The 21,294-nt window shown below is 40.8% G+C and overlaps 1 protein-coding gene across 1 annotated transcript; it reads left to right on the top strand.

The window, feature by feature from the left end:
- The first annotated feature begins 14,047 nt into the window (after nt 1-14,047).
- LOC138907355 (uncharacterized) lies at nt 14,048-15,560 on the top strand. The gene is made up of 2 exons (XM_070197953.1): nt 14,048-14,409; nt 15,002-15,560. Exons 1-2 carry the CDS (start codon nt 14,048-14,050, stop codon nt 15,558-15,560), a joined length of 921 nt encoding a protein of 306 aa, XP_070054054.1.
- The last annotated feature ends 5,734 nt before the right edge of the window (nt 15,561-21,294 follow it).

Here is a 21,294-nt window from a genome sequence, read left to right as displayed (position 1 = left end):
CGAAAAACGTGCGCATCTGCGCAACTCACTTGCCCCCTCTGCCTTCGCACCTGCGACGAAAGGGTCGCACTTGTGCACTCACGCCTGTGGATGTCCCTTCCGCTTCTGCGCATCTTGCGCATTTGCGGGCATCGCAGATGCGAAACTTCCTCGCACCTGCGACCCCAGGCCAACTCTCGACTTCTCGCATCTGCGCTTCCATCTCCGCATGTGCGAGTCCGCTGATGCGCACAAATTCTCCGCACCTACGGAGACTGCCAAGTTCAGCTCCTCTCGCACCTGCGCCTCCATCTTTGCATGTGCTGTTCGCGCACCTGTGGTCTATTTTCCACAGGTGCGAAACACCAGAAACAGCAAAGGCACCAGATTTTCCTAAGTCCAAGTTTCTTTCCGTTAAGCATCCGAAATACACCCGAGGCCCCCGGGACCTCAACCAAACATACCAACCATCCTAAAACACCCTACGAACTTAGTCGAGCCTTTAAACCACATTGAACAACACCAAAATCATGAATTAAGCACGGATTCAAGCCTAAGAATTTAAAATTTTCCAAATTCTACAAATGACACCGAACCACATCAATTCTAGTCCGAATGACCTCAAATTGTACACACATGTCAAAAATGACACTACGAAATTACAACCACTTTCGGAATTCCATTCCGAGCTCGAAATCAAAATTTCCACTTTCGGCCGAAATCGCCGAAAAACTAACTTTCGCCAATTCAAGCCTAAATCTACTACAGACCTTCAAAACACATTCCGGACGCGCTCCTAACCCCAAAATCACTCAACGGAGCTAACGGAGTCGACGAAATTCCATTTCGGACCCGTCTTCACACAGTTCCGACTACGGTCCAAACTCTAAGGCTAAACTCACAACTAGGGGCTAAGTGTCCCAAAACTCCCCAAATTCCATGACCAAACACTCCGGCAAACCCCAAAAGCAGAAACAAATATGGGGAAAGCAGATATTAGGGGATCGGGGCTCAAATTCTCAAAACAACCGGCCGGGTCGTTACATCCTCCCCCTCTTAAAACAATCATTCGTCCTCGAATGAGTATAAAGACATACCTGAAACTGTGAAAAGATGAGGGTACTGGCTGCGCATATCCTGCTCGGTCTCCCAAGTCGCCTCCTCAACCGGTTGACCCCTCCACTGGAGCATTACTGAAGCAATAATCTTTGACCTGAGCTTTCTGACCTGTCTGTCCAAAATGGCTACTGGCTCCTCAACATAAGATAGATCTTTGTCCATCTGGACTGAGCTGAAATCCAATACATGAGTCGGATTACCGTGATACTTCCGGAGCATAGACACATGGAATACCGGGTGAACTCCTGCTAGGCTGGGAGGCAAGGCAAGCTCATAAGCAACCTCCCCAACTCGCCGCAATATCTCTAAAGGACCAATGAACCTTGGGCTCAACTTGCCCTTCTTCCCGAACCTCATGACGCCCTTCATAGGCGATACCCGAAGCAAGACCTGCTCACCAACCATAAATGCCAAGTCACGAACCTTCCGGTCCGCATAACTCTTCCGCCTAGACTGGGCTATGCGAAGTCTCTCCTGAATCACCTTTACCTTATCCAGGGCATCCTGGACCAAATCTGTACCCAATAATCAGGCCTCGTCCGGCTCAAATCATCCCACAGGGGACCGACATTGCCTACCATACAAAGCCTCATACGGTGCCATTTGAATGCTGGACTAATAACTGTTGTTGTAAGCGAACTCTGCAAGTGGTACAATTCTACTCGCATTGATCGAGATGCAATTCTAAGAGAGCACGGTAAAATATTTATCAAGGATATCATACGAATTATCCCCTACTTCGATCCACCATTACGTGTTGTCCCAATCAACGAGTGTTAAAGGGATTGTCAAGAGAATCGGTTCAGGTATGTTAAGGCTATCCCGTCTTTCCTTCTGGCATGATCCAAATGATACAAATGAAATGAGACAAATACGCAACTTTCATAAATGACTATATTCATAGAAATACTAGGAGTGTCTATATTCTTGATTCCCCATGTGCCTTATTATTCTATCATCTGTTCATGGGTCTCAAAAAATACGTAAGTTGATAGAGTTTATTTCATGATTTTAATTAATGGCATAATAGTCTTATGACATTCCGAGAGATTTTATTGTTGTACTTCTGATGCATTGCATTCATTTACATTGATCCATGACCAGATGGGGTTATATACGCGTATATATGTATATGGGATATGAAAAAAGGTTACGGCGTTATATATGCACCACCACCTGATCAGTTGGTATAGGTTGATGATTTTGCCCACAGTGGCCGAGATGATATGATGGGAGGCCCTTAGAGGCTTGATGATGTTATGAGCACATGGACCTATGCACGACATGACATTCATACACATATGTATGACACTATAAGTATTTCATGATTTACAGTGTTATCCAGACTTACAGGTTGAGTCATGTACTCCATGTTTCTTCCATGTTTTTTATATAATTATTTATGTGCCTTACATACTCGGTATATTATTCATACTGACGTCCTTTGCTGAGGATGCTGCATTCATGCCTGCAGGTATAGATAATCAGTTTGACGAGCCCTCATAGTAGACGAGGTTAACATTCATCGAAGGATCGGTAAGACTCCACCTCATTCGGAGTGCAGCCGAGTCTATGAGTTATCGTGTCATAATTTTGCTACAGGCTTATGGGTAGGCCAGTCCCTGTCCCATTCTACGTTAAATACTCTTAGAGGCTTTGTAGACATAGATTCATTTTGTACAGTATGGCAGAGGCCTTGATGGCCCATATGTATTCATGTTTAAGAAAGATGGTTCAATGTATACAGTATTTTCCCACTTATAGTTATACATTATGAGTTGTAGCCATGTTGGTCCAGTTACCAATGATAGTACGATAAGAAAGATATGTTACGGTAGTACTCGGTTGAGTAAGATACCGGGTGCCCATCGTGACCCTTCGGTTTGGGTCGTGACACTGAGTTTCCTCTTTTGCGACAAGTCTGTTGCTTTTGTGAGTTAGAGTCATGGGCTAGAAGTCTTTGCAAATGCGAAGGAGGTGCCGCATTTGCGATTGGGTATTCGCATATGTGAACAATTTGTTGCATTTGTGACATATGATATGTTGTGAGAGTGATCGCAAATGCTATCATGGTCTCGCATTTGTGGATATTGCATTTGCGAACAAGACTTCGCAAATGCGATGTCTTCAGCTAGGTAAAAGAGGGGAAAATGGGACTTAGCTTATTTTACATCATTTCTCAACCCTAAACACTCTAGAGGTAATTTTCTCGAGAGCTTTTCTTCCTAAAATCATTGGTAAGAATTTCTAATCCACTTTCTTTCAATTCCCCATTACTTTTTATAAGTTTTAACATCAAATCTAGGAATTGCATCCTAGAAATAAGGAATTTGGGTAGAATTTAGAGATTTTATAAATTTGAGATTTAGACCTCAAATTGAGATCGGATTTCGAAATAAATTACATAAACAGGCTCGGGGGTGAATAGGCAATCGGGTTTTGGTCCAGATCTCGAATTTTGACCAAGTGGGCCCGGGGTTGACTTATTCAATTTCATCAAATATTGAACCATTTTCATTCGTGGTAGTTTCTAAAGATTATTTTAAATTGATTAAATGATATTTGGCTAGATTTGGTTGGTTTGGAGGCTTGTTCAAAAGGAAAAGTGTGGTTGATTGTTGAGTGGTTGCGCAAAGAGGTAAGTGTCGTGTCTAACTTTGATTTGAGAGACTTATGGCTTGTTGTTCTGTTTGTTACATGAATTATGTGTGGGAACGACATATATGCGAGGTGATGAGTGAATATGCATTGTCATGGGATTAAAACATGCGGGATTGGGCTATTTACTTCCGCATCTTCATTTATTCCATGTTATCTCTTATTACACGCTTTAATTGCTACACGTTCTTACTTGTTATCCATGCTTTAATTGTTATTTGTTATTTAATTGTTACTTATTTCTATTTGTTCATTTCACACTCAATATCTGCTTACGTGCTACATGTTCGCATTGATTGTATATTTTCGTTGTCTCATGTTTTACTTGCTTTTTATTGTCCTTATATTACTTGATGCAGTTTATTATGTTATCCTGTTTATGTAAACCATTTATATATTCTGGTGTTAATGTTTTGCCAAGGTTTGGGATTACGAGATATTGGTTATTCTCAGTTTGTACCGGTAGTTTCTTAATGTTCTGCTTGTTTCACTTCCCTTTTGTGTTGAGATTACGTAACTAGTGGTGTTAAGTTGTTATGTTAATAATTGATATTAGGAACAGGTTGTGCGCCGTAACGGTATTGAAATGAATTGATATTGAGATCGGGTTACACGCCGCGACAGATAATAAACATAAGGATTCATCAGGCAAGTAAACGAGAATACATGTAAATGATCAATAAACATCAGGATTCATATTCTTAAACCAACATGAGCGACTAATTGAGTTTATTCTTGTGCAAGTGTTCTATCACAACTCGAGTCTACAAGTAAGAGCAGAGACAATGAATGGCACATAGGAAACAACAAAACAAAATGTAAATGCATAACTCACACCAGGTAGGCACATCACTACACAATTATCATCAATAACAATGCCCCAGGACATCACAAGTCATCAAATATCATCCCTGACATAGCCCACCTTGTCTCGCCACATGCGCAATAATAAAGTAAATGCCCTCCTTGTCTCGCCGCACGCGCATAATAATATTCTTTCCTTGTCTCTCCACATGCGCAAACCCACATACATATATAGCCCGCCTTGTCATTCTGCATGTGAAATTATCAATAACAATAGCACAGACAACTCACGCGCGAACACCTCGACAATCCTCTCAACAATATCACGTGTGCCAAAAACATATCAACACAATATAATGACTTGCACCACATGTGCCCATATGCCTCAACATTTTCTCAAAACAAATCCAATACTACAACAACACATAGCCCTCGGCTCAACGACACTGAGTACAATCAACAACAATAACACGTGAGTACAACAAGTAAATCAACACAGGAATTACAAAACTTAAAGAGACAGAAGAATGGGCTCAAAATGAAAAGACATGACAAGAAATAATGGTTTCAACAAGAATAACTTAACAATGAGAGAAATGGTGTGAACAACGATATCAATTAAGAGTAATTCAAAAACATGAGAGATAACGTGTGACAATGATTCCAAATAAAAGTGACCCCAACGATAAAAGAGATAACATGTAACGATGATTCCAAATAAGTACCACTCAATGATAAGGGAGTTAACATGTAATAATGATTCCAAATAAGTACAACTCAATGATACGAGAGATAACATGTAACAATGACTTCAAAATAAGGATAAGTCAACAATTGAAGAGATAACAATAACTTCAATTAAGGAAAATCATTTATGGAAGAGATAACATGGCAATAAAGAGGCAACAACTTCAATTAAGGTATATAAGAGTATATTTGGTAACAAGGGTAGAACATGAATCAATCAACTTCAAAAAGTTATGGTATGAAATCATTTTGGCTGGATTCGAGCCACTTGGAGTTGGATCATCGAGGGAAAGCCCTACTAGTGGATTGAGTTAATGGGTTTTGAGGTACATGTCTTGCCTAACTTTGTGTGGGGGAATTATCCCTTAGGATTGGTGTTGTTTTGTGATAATTGTGATGTGTGGAAGCCGTGTGCGAGGTGACGAGTGTGTACACGGGCTAGATGTGGAAATTTACCGATTTTAGCTATGTAGATTCCTTTCATGCCATAATTGAGTTATTTTAACATGTTATCTTCATCATCACTAGTCTATTTTCACATGCTCTACTTGTCTTATCTCTTACTTGTTAATTGCTTTACCTGTTTAGTTGAAGTTCTTGTTTCCTTTAATCCATATTCATTATTTAACCATTGAATTCCTTACTTGAAGTATTATTCATGGAATATCTTGTTGTTGAAAGTGGAATTGAGTTATAAGGGTCGTGATTCACATTGAGGCAAAGTGTTAACTTGTAAAATACTATTCTTGTTGGGTTATTCACTTCCGGTTGTCATTGGTTATACTCTTGTGCACATTGTCGTTGAGCCGTGGGCTACTTGTTTTGAAAATACTATTGTTGTTGGTTTCTTGGCAAGGTTGTGATATTGGGAACTTGAGGTACGATTTGTGATACGATGTGATATTGATACGCATGCGGGTGGTATAAGGTTTTGGGGTTGAAATGCATTCAGTGAGATAAGGTGGACTTGATACGCGTGGCTAGTAGGGGAACTACTAGAAGTCACACGGTGTGATAAGGTTGGCTAAAACACGGGATGCTATTTTGAAAAAATAATTTTCAAAACTAAATGCAAAGGCTCCCGCAGTGATATAAGGAAAGATTGTGAATTATTCTTGGGATTTGAGACTACGAGGCGGTACCTCAGTAGTGACTCTTGTTGGTACTTTCTAATACTTCACTTGTGTTTGGTTGTTTTGTTTCCTTTACTTACCATTTCTTGTTTTCTCCCGTGATGCATTATTTGCCTTGATAATGTGTAGCTAATTTGGCCTATTACTTGTTTCATTTCCATTGTTATTATTATTGTACCATTAAATTATTCATCTCATTTCTTATTTATTCCAGTAGGGCATTGTCCTGTCCTCGTCACTACTTTACCGAGGTTAGGCTTGGCACTTACTAGGTACCATTATGGTGTACTCATGCTACGCTTCTTCACATCTTTTTTTTAGATCCAGGTACCTCCTACCAGGCATCAGTGAGCTGAGTTCATACTTGGAGACTTCAAGGTACACATGCTGGCGTCCGTAGGCCTCTGACTCACCTTCTATCTATTTCTATATTTTCTTTCTTTTATTAGATAAAGTTATATAGGGATGACTATGATACCATTGTAGAGCTTGTGACTCGATATCACCAGGTTTTTGGGAAACTGTATATGTTCAGCATCGATGTTTATTATATATAGATGTTGAGTATTTAAGAGTTTATTTGCTATTTCAGTTATATTCCGTATGATTATTAGGCTTACCTATACTTAGAGACTAGGTGCTATTACGATATCCTACGGAGGGAAATTGGGGTCGTGACAAGTTGGTATCAGAGCTCTAGGTTTATAGGTGTTATGAGTCACAAACAAGTTTAGTAGAGTCTCACGGACCAGTACAGAGACATCTGTACTTATCTTCGGGAGGCTATGGAACTTTTAGGAAAAGCTTCACTTCTTGATTCCTTATCGTGCAAATTTGTTGACTTCGGAATTCTAAATCTCTGTCTTTCTATTCTATCACAGATGGTGAGGACATGCACAGCTGGATCAGATGATCAGATACCCGTGCCCCCGCTAGATCTGTGAGAGGTCGAGGCAGAAGCCGAGGACGGTCATACCAGTACAACCGGTTGTCCCCAGTTCAGCCCGAGGTTAGGGCAGTAACTTCTGAGGGGGAGCGGCTCAGGCTTGAGAGGTACAAGAAGTATCACCCTCCTACATTCAGCAATTTAGCTTCCGAGGGCGCACATGGTTTTCTTGAGGAGTGCCACTGTATCCTCCATACTATGGGTATTGTAGTGTCGAGTGGGGTTTCTTTCACTACGTTCCAGCTTAAGGGAGTGGCTTATAAGTGGTGGCGAGCGTATGAGTTGGGTAACTCGACCGAGGTAGCTTCGCTCTCCTGGGCTTAGTTCTCAAAGATGTTCATGAGGGAATTTGTTCCCCAGAGCCTTTGTGATGCATGGCGCACAATGTTTGAGAAGTTGCGTCAGGGTGCTATGACCATATCAGAGTATGCTGTCAGGTTCAGCGAGTTGTCCCGACATGTACCAGCTTTAGTCTCCACTATTAGAGAGCGAGTTCGTTGATTTATCGAGGGGCTCAGCCCTGGTATTAGATTCAGCATGGCTCGAGAGTTGGAGACTGACATCCCATACTAACAGTATATGGAGATCGCTCAGATATTGAAGGGTATATGGGCCTGGGAGAGAGAGGAGAGGGAGGCCAAAAGGCCTCGAGATTCTGACACATATAATGGAGTTTGTGCCCCAGTTGCAACCCATCATGGTAGAGTCTATGTGAGCCGTCTTGTTCATTTAGCATTTCCAACTTCCAGCGGCATTTCGGCTATTCCCAAGCCTCAGGTTGCCCATTATGCACCGCCACTGTCTAGTGCACCTCTTACACGGGGTGCTTTTAGCGGTCAGTCCAGCCGATCAGGCCCGAGCCAGTTCCACTAGCCATGTTCTCTGAGATCTTGTTTTGAGTATGGTGACACTCATCATATGGTGAGGGCCTGGCCTAGACTCAGATTTAGTGCTACGATGATCTACATATAGATGTTTTTATCTCTTCATCTTTGGCGTCTTTCCACATCATCAATGATCCTTACTCACCTCGCGGTAATCCTTCTGAACCATAGATAACGAAATTCCTTACTCGCGAGGGTGACACTTAGTGTAACTGGAACATACAGTCCCTTAAGCTTAACTTTGCTCACCTTGCTTGCTTTAGGTAAGCGTCTTCCTGAATGACCTTTAAAGGGTATTCTTCTATCGTCCACTCTATTATTGCCGGGATGCAATCTTTGAAATTCTCATGATGCTGACTATTACTCGGTCCCTAGTTAATGTTTAGTTTATCTTGTTCATTAGTCCATACTGATTTCTATTACTCTGAGGTCAGCCTTTTCCTTTTCGTAATCGTGTTAGAGTCGCGAACTTATTTCTCGAAATGGGGATATGACTTATGGCCTACACTCCTTTGTTTTCTTAAGGCCTATCACCTCTCGTCTCTTCCCTTACTTAACTATAGATTCAGTAATGCTCTACCATTGTCATCCATGTATCATATCTTACTCATAATGCTTCATTAACTCTCTTCTTATTTCCCGCTAACATTTCTGTCTATCACTTTATTCTGAAAACTTTCGCAAGACATTCTTTTGCTTTTAGCTCCCCTTGCTCCATCCACTGGTTCTTTGGGTTGCCTAACATTCTCTCTCTACTAGCGACGGGAGCCACACTAAGGTAATATTTATCCCTTCCAGGCTTCCAGTGCTTATCTTTGTAGTACTCATATCTAGCTATACTATTTTAGAGTGTACCATCTGGGTGTCTCACAAGGAGATCTATTAGCACCTTTGTAATATCCTTCGGAAATGTCAACTAACAAAAACAATCCATTCACCATTTTGGGTTACTCTAACCCCAACCGGATCCTGACATCCCGTCCTTTTCTTAAACAAGACCTGTTAGCCCCCAATAGGGTATAACTGAGATGGGTGTGGCCAATTATACATACCTCTGTTATTGTTGAAGGTAACTCAAAAGGCTTACATTCCTCTGCCTGAATTGTAAATACTGATAATCTTCATTAACTGGGCGCCTCGTACCCTTCTTCATCTTGCTTCTTTTACTTGTTGAAACTTGTATCTATCTTTTGAATCTCTCATTGCTTTATACTGTATTGTTGGATAGATATTCTTACCTTAAGGCTACTTATCAAGAAGCTTACACATTTTAGTACACACATGATCTGCTGAAGACCTCACATTTACTCATCATGAGCATCATACAAAATCGAGTTCCACTGACTCAACTCTTCCACATCTATATCTCTCACCAACCGTATTTCTGGATGTAGTCATCATGGTATTATGAATAAGATAGAGTTTAGGAAATTGAGTTCTTACAACTGAGCTCTACCACACGATCTAGAGTAAGAAGAAAGAGTGATAGTCCTAAATGCCCTATAGCCTCCTGATTATAAGTATGGTGCACAACACACCCATAAACAAGACACTACTAGACACGGCTTGCAGACTCTCTAGGACAGAACTGCTCTGATACCACTTTTGTCACGACCCAACCCGATGGGCCGCGACGGGCACCTGGTGCCTTACTCAATGGAGTACCAACGTTACATATCCTTCTTATCATACTGTCATTGGCAAATGGGCCAAACGGTCTGTCATGGGCTAACCAGAATAAACATAAGGGAATACTCAATATAAGACGACCCAATCTGATATAAAACTTATACATTTGACATACGAGCATATAAGACCAAAATAACCACTCGTACACTGAACATAGGCCGACAAGTCCATACAATCCTTTACGTACATGACATCTGTCTACAAGCCTCTAAGACAACATAATCATCATAAAGGTCGGGACAGAGTCCCGCCATACCAAACATTACACGTCTAAATCATACTGACCAAACAAGCAACCCCGGAGCAAATGGAGCGTACCAACACCTTCCGCTGAACTGATAGCCTACTTAGAGGACTCTCGGCCTGTCTATAGGGGCCTGCGGGCATGAAACGCAGCATCCCCAGGCAAAAGGGATGTTAGGATAAATAATGTACCGAGTGTGTAAGGAATAAAAATCAGTAAATAATAAACATGAGAGAAACATAGAGTAAAAGACTCGACATGTCAGTTCGAATAACTCTGTGAATCATTAATATTTACAACGTCATGCATATGTGTATAAATGTCATACCATGCTTAGGTATATGCGTTCATAACATCATCAAGCCTCTGAGGGCATCCCATCATATCATCTCGACCACTGTGGGCAAATCGTCAATGTATACCAGCTGATCAGGTGGTGGTGTGTTTATAACGCCGTAACCTTTTCCCATATCCCATTTACATATATATACATATATACGCGTATATAACGCCATCTGGTCATGGGTCAATGTACATGTATAAATGAATGCAATGCATAAGAAATACGTCAATAAAATCTTTCGGAATGTCATAAGACCATTATGCCTTTGATTAATATCATGAAGTAAACTTTGTCAACTTACATATTTTCTGAGACCCATGAACAAATAATAAAATAATAAGACACATGGGGAATCAAGAACATAGGCATCTCTAGCATTTCTATGAATAGAGTAATTTATGAAAGTTGTGCATTTTCTCATTTTATTTGTATCGTCTGGATCATGCCAAAAAGGAAAGAAGGGATAGCCTTAACATACCTGAGCCGATTTTCTTGGCAATCCCTCTAACACACGTCTTTTGCGATGAAACACGTAACGGTGGATCGAAGTAGGGAAAAATCCGTATGATGTTCTTGGGAAATATTGTACCGTGCTCTCTTAGAATTGCAAATCTCCTTGCTATTACACCGTATAACTTCGTGTGAAATTTTATTTAAGCTTCATCCGTCACTTGGAAGACCTCGCTTTCATTCATATGGCGTGACAACATTTCATTGTAAGTTTCAACACTAGTATACTGGATATAAAAGTGGCTTGCAATTCAACCAAGCTCAGGGCAATAAAAGTTCCCACTTTTCCTTCTGATCAGCCTTTGCATAGGCTTAAGCCATCTTCCTATCTGCGGCTCCTGGTATTAGTTATTACTTTAGTCTTTCATAGCCGCTATGGAATATCTGTGATACCATCATCTAACAATTCAATCCCTTGTCTATGATCGGGACTCAATTATTTCTTTTAACTTACACCGGAGTCTTCTACGACTGTATGATTGTCAACATATGTGTTGCATGGATAATACTCCAAAATCTCGAGGGTGTTCATAACGTAATTATCTCTGGATAATTGATCGAATAATTTATTTCGTTACTTCTCAGCTTTCTTTAACCGTAGGCAATTACTTTTCCTGGACTTTCTGCCCCCTTGTTGCGTGAATACTTAGTTTATCTTAAATCCCATGCATGCCAGAATTTTTGTACAACTCATACGATCTCGAATATTACTTTTGATTTTTTACTTCCCGTTCATTATCCACGGTAGGTGCCACTTTCTTATGGATTGCATACAATGTTGTAGTAAGACTGCTTTTACATGACCATTTCTCTTTCAAGTTACTATGTTTAGGTTGAGGCCTTCTTCCTTATTTCCTCAGCTAGTCTTTCGTTATAGTACTTAGGGAGGATCCTCTAACTCTTGTAAAGCTGCGAGCTTATTACATCATATATTTGACGGAACTTTTGATGTTCTTCCTTGCCTATAATTATCCGTAGTTACTTATTTCCATGCCCTTGTGCTTGCAGGGTTGCTCCTGAACTGAAGTTTTGATTGTCTTCCCAGTGAGAGTATCTTTTATTTCCATAACATCCACCTGCACAACCATCTAGAGGTGGAGATCGGGAAGGTAGAGGTCGCCCTTGAGAGGGAGGGCAGGCCATATATTATGCTCTTCCTACTAGGACGAAGGAGGTTGCATCCGTCTCAGTTATCACAAGTATTGTTCCGGTTTGTCATAGAGATACATTAGTCTTATTTGATGTAGGCTCCACTTATTCCTATGTATTATCTTACTTTGCTCCATATTTGGGTATATCCTATGATTCTTTGAGTTATTCTGTCTATGTGTCCACACCTATGGGAGATTCCATTGTTGTTGATTATGTATATCAACCGTGTTTAGTTGTTCTTGGAAGTTTTGAGGCCAGAACTCACCTATTGTTACTCAGTATGGTAGATTTTGATGTTATCTTGGGTATAGACTGGTTGTCTCCCTATCATGCTATTCTTGAATGTAACGCCAAGACGGTGACGTTAGCAATGCTAGGGTTGCCATAGTTGGAGTGGAGGGGGTACTTTGGATTATGTTCCTAGCATGGTGGTGTCTTTCCTTAAGGCACATCGGATGGTTAGAAAGGGATGTGATGCATATCAAACATATGTGAGAGACGTCAGTGTTGATACTTCTACCGTTGAGTCAGCTCCGGTAGTGAGGGACTATCTATATGTATTTCCAACGCATCTTCTGGGCATGCCACCCGATAGGGATATCGATTTTGGTATTGATCTGTTACCGGGAACTCAGCCCATTTATATTCAACCATATCGTATGGCCCCTGCGGAGTTGAAAGAGTTAAATGAGTAGCTGTAATAGTTGCTTGATAAAGGTTTCATTTGTCCCAGTGTATCACCTTGTGGTGCTCTGGTCTTGTTTGTAAAAAAGAAGGATGGTTCGATGCTCATGTGTATTGATTATCAATAGTTTAACAAGGTTACAGTGAAGAACATGTATCCATTGCCACGCATTGATGACCTATTTGATCATCTACAAGGTTCCAAAGTGTTCTCAAAGACTGACTTGTGTTCAGGCTATCATCAGTTGAAGATTCGAGAGCCGGATATTCCAAAGACTGCCTTCAGGACTCGGTATGGTCATTACGAGTTACTTGTGATGTCATTTGGGCTAACCAATGCCCCAGTAACATTCATGCACTTGATGAACAATGTATTCTTGATCTATATTGACTCATTCATCATTGTGTTTATTGATGACATCTTGGTGTACTTCTAGAGTCGGGAGGATCATGAGCAGCACCTGAGGACCGTGCTTCAGACCTTGAGATAAAAGAAGTTGTATGCAAATTTTCAAAGTGCGAGTTTTGGCTTGATTCAGTGGCATTTTTGGGTCATGTAGTGTCGAATGAGGGAATTAAGGTGGATCCGAAGAAGATTGAAGCAGTTCATAGTTGTCCCAGACCATCTTCAACTACTGTGATCCATAGTTTTCTTGGTTTGGCAGGGTATTACCGTCGATTCGTTGAGGGTTTCTTATCTATCGCTGCACCTATGACCAGATTGACCCAGAAGGGTGCTCCGTTCAGGTAGACCGAGGAGTGTCAGGAGAGCTTTCAAAAGCTCAAGATTGCTTTGAATATTTAACACGTATTGGTGTTGCCTACGGGTTTGGGGTCTTATACTGTGTACTGTGATGTGTCGCGCGTTGGCCTCGGCGCGGTGTTGATGCAAGACGGGTGATTACCTACGCATCTAGACAGCTGAAGGTTCATGAGAAGAACTATCCTGTCCACGACCTTGAGTTTGCAGCTATTCTTCATGCCCTAAAGATTTGGCGGCACTATTTGTACGGTGTCCTTTGTGAGGTCTATACCGACCACCGGAGTCTACAACATCTGTTCAAACAGAAGGATCTTAACTTGCATCAACAGATATGGTTAGAGTTGCTTAAGGACTATGATATCACCATTCTGTATCATCCCGGGAACACCAATATGGTGGCCGATGTCTTGAGTCGCAAGGCAGAGAGCTTGGGCATTTTAGAATATCTACCGGCAGCAGAGAGGCTGTTAGTATTGGATGGTAAGGCCTTGGCCAACCAGTTTGTTAGGTTGGACATTTTAGAGCCAAGTCGAGTTTTGGCATGTGTCGTTTCTCGGTCTTCGCTATATGATCGTATAGAAGAGCGTCAGTATGATGACCTTCATCTGCTTCTCCTCAAGGATAGAGTACAGCATGACGATGCCAAGGAGGTCACTATTGGGGATGACAGTGTGTTACGGATGCATGGCAGGCTATGTGTGCCCAGTGTAGATGGTTTGCGTGAGTTGATTCTTCAAGAGGCCCACAGTTCGCGGTACTCCATTCATCCGGGTGGCTCTAAGATGTATCAATACTTGAGGCAGCACAATTGGTAGAGGACGTTGAAGAAAGACATAGTAAAGTATGTACCTTGGTGCTTAAATTGTCAGCAGGTAAAGTATGAGCATCAACGACCATGTGGATTGCTTTAGAGACTAGAGATTTCAGAGTGGAAATAGGAGTGGATTACTATGGATTTTATTGTTGGGCTCCCACGGACTCAGAGAAAGTTCGATGCAATATGGGTGATTATGGATAGGTTGACCAAGTCAGTTCATTTCATTCTAGTGGTAACTACTTATTTTTCAGAGCAGCTGGCTGAGGTCAATATTCGCGAGATCTTCAAACTTCATGGCATGCCTCTATCCATCATCTATGACCGGGGTACGTAGTTTACATCGCGGTTCTGTAGGACAACATGAGTTAGACACACGGGTTGAGTTGAGTACAATATTTTACCCTCAAACGGATGGACAGTCCGAGCGAACTATTCAGATATTGTAGGATATGCTCCGTGCATGTGTGATGGGTTTTGGGGGTTCTTGGGATTAGTTCTTGCTGCTTGCTGAGTTTTTCTACAACAACAGCTACCAGTCAGGCATTCAGATGGTTCCGTATGAGGCCTTGTATGTGATGCGGTGTCGATCTCTGATGGGTTGGTTTGAGCCGGGTGAGGCTAGGCTATTGGGTACAGACTTGGTTCAGGATGCTTTGGAAAAGGTTAAATTGATTCAAGATCAGCTTCGCACAATCCAATCTAGACACAAAAGTTATGCGGATCGAAAGGTTCGTGACGTTGGATTTATTGTAGGGGAGCGGGTCTTGCTCTGGGTTTTGCCCATGAAGGGTGTTATAAGGTTTGGGATGAAGGGCAAGTTGAGCCCTAGGTATATTGGACCTTTTGAGATTCTCAAGAGGATTGGAGAGATAGCCTACAAGCTTGCACTACCAACTAATCAAGCTGCAGTTCATCCAGTATTCCATGTTTCTATGCACCGGAAGTATCACGGTGATCCGTATCATGTATTAGACTTTAGCTCAGTCCAGTTGGACAAGGATTTGTCTTATGGTGAGGAGTCGATGGCCATTTTGGACAGGCAGGTCCAAAAGTTGAGGTCAGAGAACATTGCTTTAGTGAAGGTTTAGTGGAGGGGTCAACCAGTCGAGGAGGCGACTTGGGAGACCAAGCATGATATGCGTAGCCGTTATCCTCATCTTTTCACCACTTGAGGTATGCTTCTATACTCTTTCAAGAACGAACGTTTGTTTTAAGAGGGGGAGAATATACCGACCAACCGTTTGTTTTGAGTATTTTATCCCTGATCCCCTATTTATTTCCTCCTCTATGTTATATTGTGATTATGGGTCTTGCCGGGGTGTTTGGTTTTTGTTTCAGGTGAGTTTCGTAGTGAAATGGGACACATAGCCCCTAAGTTGGAGTATTCAATTATAAGAGTTGACCGTAGTTTGCCTTTTGTGTAGATGACTCCGAAATAGGGTTTTGACAGTTCTAATAGCTTTGTATGGTGATTTTAGACTTAGGAGCCTGTCCGGATGTTGATTTGGAGGTCCGTAGGTCGTTTCGACGTGAATTGGCAAAAGTTGGAATGTTAAAGATTTGGAAAGTTGGAAAGTTTGATCGGGAGTTGACTTTATTTATATCGGGGTTGGATTTTGATTTCGGAAGTTGGAATAGGTCTATCATGTCATTTATGATTTGTGTGCAAAATTTGAAGTCAACAGGAGTTTGTTTTGGTATGAATCGGCATTAGTTTTGAAATTCAGAAGTTCATAAGTTCATAAGGCTTGAATCGATATGCAATTCGTAGTTTTATTTTTGTTTGATGTGATTTGATGTTTTGAGTGTGTTCGTATGATATTTTAGGACTTGTTGGTATGTTTGGTTGAGGTCTCAGAGGCCTTGGGTGTAATTCAGACCATCTTCTGTGCATTTCGGAACCTTGAGGATTGCTGAAGCTACTTGTTTTCTACAAGTCTGGTTTCCTTCTACGCATTCGCGAAGGTTCTCCCGCATTCATGTAGGGTCTTCAGGGGTTGCTGGAATTTTACCCTTTGCGTTTGTGAAGGTGAGGACACTATCTCGAGGCTTATCTAGGTTATTCATCGCGAACGCTAAGGTTAATCGCGCTCGCGTATAAGAAAAGCCGGCAGGGGGACCCCGCGCATTTTGTCTACGCGTTCGCGAATGAGGCTTCACGTTCACGAAGCTTTGGATCATTTGGTCATCGTTTTTGCGAGGGGGTTCTCACGTTCGCATAAGAGGAATTTTAGCAGCAACATAGTTTGTGCTTCGCGAATGCGAGACATTTTACGCGATCGTGAAGAAGAGAACGTGGGCATTAGAATTTAAAGTTCAAAACGTGGGTTTCATCTCATTTTTCATAATTTGGACCTAGAGAGCTCGGTGTGAGGCGACTTATCGAGGGTTTTTCAAGGAAATCACCGGGGTAAGTGATTCTAGCCCGGATTGGGCTATATTTGACGAATCCATTACTATTTTCATCATCTAATTAGGGATTTGAGTTGGAAATTTGGGCAAAAAATTGTGAAAACTTCCTAGACTAAATTTTGAGGTTTTGAAAGGAGATTTGAGGTCGAATTTGAGTAATTCTTGCATGGTACTCGTTAGCGAATGGGTGTTCAGATTTTTTAATTTTGGCCAAGTTTCGAAACGCGGGTCCGGGTTGACTTTTTATTTCTTTGCAAAGATCGTAACTTTATTATTCGAATTAGCTTCATACAGTCTATATCTATTGTTTGAAGTTGTTTTGGCTAGATTCAAGCCGTTTGGAGTTGGATAATCGAGGGAAAGGCCTACTAGTGGATTAAGTTAGCGTGTTGTGAGGTAAGTATCTTGCCTAACTTTGTATAGGGGAATTACCCCTTAGGATTGGTGTTGTTTTGTAATATTTGCGATGTGTAGAAGCCGTGTACGCGAGGTGACGAGTGTGTACACGTGCTAAATGTGGAAATTTACCGGTTTTAGCTATGTATATTTCTTTCATGCCTTAATTGAGTTATTTTAACATGTTATCTTCATCATCACTAGTCTATTTTCACATGCTCTACTTGTCTTATCTCTTACTTGTTAATATCTCTGCATGTTTAGTTGAAGTTCTTGTTTCCTTTATTCCATATTCAATATTTAACCATTGAATTCTTTACTTGAAGTTATTATTATTGGAATATCTTGTTGTTGAAAGTGTCATTGAGTTATAATGGCCATGATTCACATTGAGGCAAAGTGTTAATTAGTGAAATTGTAAGGCCCCGTAAAATTTTGCAAATGAATTTAGGTTTTCGTGGTGCCGGAGTAGGCTTATGTGTTTGAGGACCGCGGCTCGGACATTTTGGGTTGAACAATGCACTGGGGAGTAAAGGAAAAAATTTGGGCAGAAAAATGCATTTATGTGGCCCACTATGCCGCTGCAGAATCACTCTGCGGACCGCATAATGGGCGCAGAGTGAGGCAGGAAAGGGGTAGTTTTGGATGCCATTCTGTGGTCGACTATGCGACTGCAGAATAGGTCTGGGGGCCGCATAGTGACCGCAAACCCAGGCAGGCGGCATCCGTTTTTGGGCACCAATTTTTGCGGCCAATATGCGTACCGCATATCAATTCTGCGATCGCATATGCGACCGCAGATCCTGTTCCGGAGCTTCATTTTTAGGTTTTTATAATCTGACCCTACTTCGTTAAATGCACGCAATGGACCATTTTTGAGCTAAAAATCTGATGTTTTAGAGAGAAGTGAGAGTGTTTTAGAGAGAGAGGAAACCCTAGGCTAATTTTCATCAATCTTTGCTCAATATTTGGGGAAATGCACAAGGAAAACTCACAAGGTCTTCATCCTAGAGGTAAGATTCTATACCCTAACCCTCAATTTCGAAGGTTAACTAAAAATGGTTAATTAGTAAGATAATTCTTGGGTATGAGAGTTGGTTATTTTGCATACATGTGTTATCAAGGGGTGTAAAAAGATTGTTGAGCTAAAAATGGTAAAAAATGCATTGTGGGATTATGGAATCCTCCAAAAAAGGACCTTGAAACCTTAATGCACACCTAGTGTTTGATAAAATGCTCAAATAAGCTAGAACCATGATCCTCTTCCTAATTTTGGTTCAATTTGTTATATTTCTCTAATAGATTGAAGTTGCTAAGAATTCCGGAACATTTTAGAGTTTAAGGAAGCTCCATTGAGGTATGTTGGCTAAACTCCTCTCTTAGAATTGAATCCCACGGTATTCATGTAATTTATGTAAGTTCCGAGTTGTTCATTATAAAAGCGGCTATTCCGAATAAGCTTGTGTTGAAAGATATATGTTCAATATGCATCCCCAAAATGTTTTTATCATGTTATGTTATCATTTGAGAATATGTTCAAAGCATGGGCTGTGCATTAATAATGTTGCGACTTCAAGTCAAGTTCAAACGAAGGCTATTATGCCGAATTTTATGAAAAACCTCTATGTGCCTAAGACACTTAATTGTTCACATGTCTGCTAGAAACATTGATTTGAAATGCCTTGTTGTAGATGATGATGATGATGTTTGAAAGTGAAAAAGGTTAGCATGAAATATTAAATACGACCGACGTGCCAATAATGAATTTATAATTGTGGTCACTAGTGCCAATGAAATGAAAATATGTGAAAGAAGTATGAAATTAGATGATTGGTATAAGAAGGATGATGTCTCTATTGAGACGGCCTAGCCGATCGGGTCGTGATCGGACGCCATGCCGCACACATGGTGGTGATTGTGCTGGAAATTATGATTATGGTTGATGTCTCTAATGAGATGGCCTAGTCGATCGGGTCATGATCGGATTTCGTGCTAAAAGTACGGTGGTATTGGTATTTTGAATATTGGAATCGTGAATGGTGCCATATTGGTACTAAAGACCTCCCAACTTAAAATCTGGAAATTTATTTGAACATTGCCTTGATCCTAATTTGAGGTTTGATGTTGTTTGAGGCTTTAGTGATATTATGATTGTACTTGCTCGTATTATTTATCATTCTATTAAGAGGGTGTTTTGTCATTCATACTAGTACTATTCCATATGTACTAACGTCTCTTTTGCCGGGGGCGCTGCATCTTCAATGGATGCAGGTGGTTCCACATCAGGAGACACCGATCAGTGATAGTGGTACACTCTCTTCCCAGCAGACTTGGTGAGCCCCACTTCATTTTGGAGTTATGTATCTTTTGTTCCTTGTGTATTGTGCTTGAAGTATAGCCGGGGCCTTGTTACAGGCATTATCATAATACTCTTCTGTATCTATTAGAGGCTCCGTAGACATAGTGTGGGTTGTATATTGGTGCTGGGGAAGTCAAACAATGTTATGTTGTGTTTGAATTACTTGTTCCACTTAGACCATGAAAATGTGTGTGAAATTTGAGACTCTAAAATGAAGTAACTAATGGTAAGAAATTGGTATTGCAGAAATGACCACTTTATTGTTTGATTAATGAAAATATGTATTCTCTTTATTCATGAATGAGTTTGGGTAGAAGAAAATCTAAAAGGCTTGCTCGGCCGGGTTCACTCGGTTGAGCGCCGGTCGCGCCCCCTGAGTTCGGGGCGTGACAGAAATACTATTCTTGTTAAGTTATTCACTTCTGGTTGTCATTGTTGATACTTTTGTGCACATTGTGGTTGAGCCATGGGCTACTTGTTGTGAAAATACTATTGTTGTTGGCTTCTTGGAAAGGTTGTGGTATTGGGCACTTGAGGTGCAATTTGTGATACATTGTGATATTGGTACGCATGCGGTGGTATAAGGTTTTGGGGTTGAAACATATACGGTGAGATAAGGTGGGCTTGATACGTGTGGCTAGTTGGGGAATTACTAAAAGTCACACGGTGTGATAAGGTGGGCTAAAACGCGGGATGCTATTTCGGAAAAAATAATTTCAAAACTAAATTCAAAGGCTCCCGCAGTATTATAAGGAAATATTGTGAATTATTCTTGTGATTTGAGACTACAAGGTGGTACCTCAGTAGTGACTCTAGTTGGTACTCTCTAATACTTCACTTGTGTTTGGTTGTTTTGTTTTCTTGACTTACCATTTCTTCTTTTCTATCGTGATTCCTTATTTGCCTTGATTTTGTGTAATTAATTTGTCATATTCCTTACTTGTTTCATTTCCATTGTTATTATTATTGTACCGTTAACTTATTCGTCTGGTTTCTTATTTATTCCAGTAGGGCTTTGATCTGACCTCGTCACTACTCTACTGAGGTTAGGCTTGACACTTATTGGGTACCGTTGTGGTGTACTCATGCTACGCTTCTGCACATATTTTGTGCAGCTATGTACCTCCTACCAGTCCTGGCATCAGTGAGCTGAGTTCATACTTGAAGACTTCAAGGTAGACCTGCTGGTGTCCGCAGGCCTCGGAGTCACCTTCTATCTATTTCTATATTTTCTTTCTTTTATTTGATACAGTTGTATATGGATGACTATGATACCGTTGTAGAGCTTGTGACTCGATATCACCAGGTTTTGGGGAAATTGTATATGTTGAGCAACAAAGTTTATTTTATATAGATGTTGATTATTTAAGAGTTTATTTGGTATTTTAGTTATATTCCGCATGATTGTTAGGCTTACCTAGTCTTAGAGACTAGTTGCCATCACGACATCCTACGAAGGGAAATTGGGGTCGTGACACAAATTGACTCTCAAAAACTGAAATTCTTATTTTTAAAAACAAGACAAAGTTTCCCCAAATTTTCACTTTGATTCACATGATTTTGATATTACAATCTAAGATTTATTGATGGAATATAATTAGAAATAGACTGGAATCACTTAGCCAAAGTTTGTAGATGAAATCCTTCTTCAAAAT

This window comes from Nicotiana tomentosiformis, chromosome 3 (genome assembly GCF_000390325.3).
Source record: "Nicotiana tomentosiformis chromosome 3, ASM39032v3, whole genome shotgun sequence".
Classification (NCBI taxonomy): domain Eukaryota; kingdom Viridiplantae; phylum Streptophyta; class Magnoliopsida; order Solanales; family Solanaceae; genus Nicotiana; species Nicotiana tomentosiformis.
Note: the sequence above shows the minus strand (reverse complement) of the source record. Positions and strands in the feature narration are given on the sequence as shown.

Bases quoted from the DNA above. Each gene is read 5' to 3' on its own strand.
- LOC138907355 (XM_070197953.1), top strand. From the start codon at position 14,048: ATGGTGGCCGATGTCTTGAGTCGCAAGGCAGAGAGCTTGGGCATTTTA. The intron at 14,410-15,001 runs GTACTCCATTCA...CTACAACAACAG, and splicing joins CAAGAGGCCCACAGTTCGCG to CTACCAGTCAGGCATTCAGA.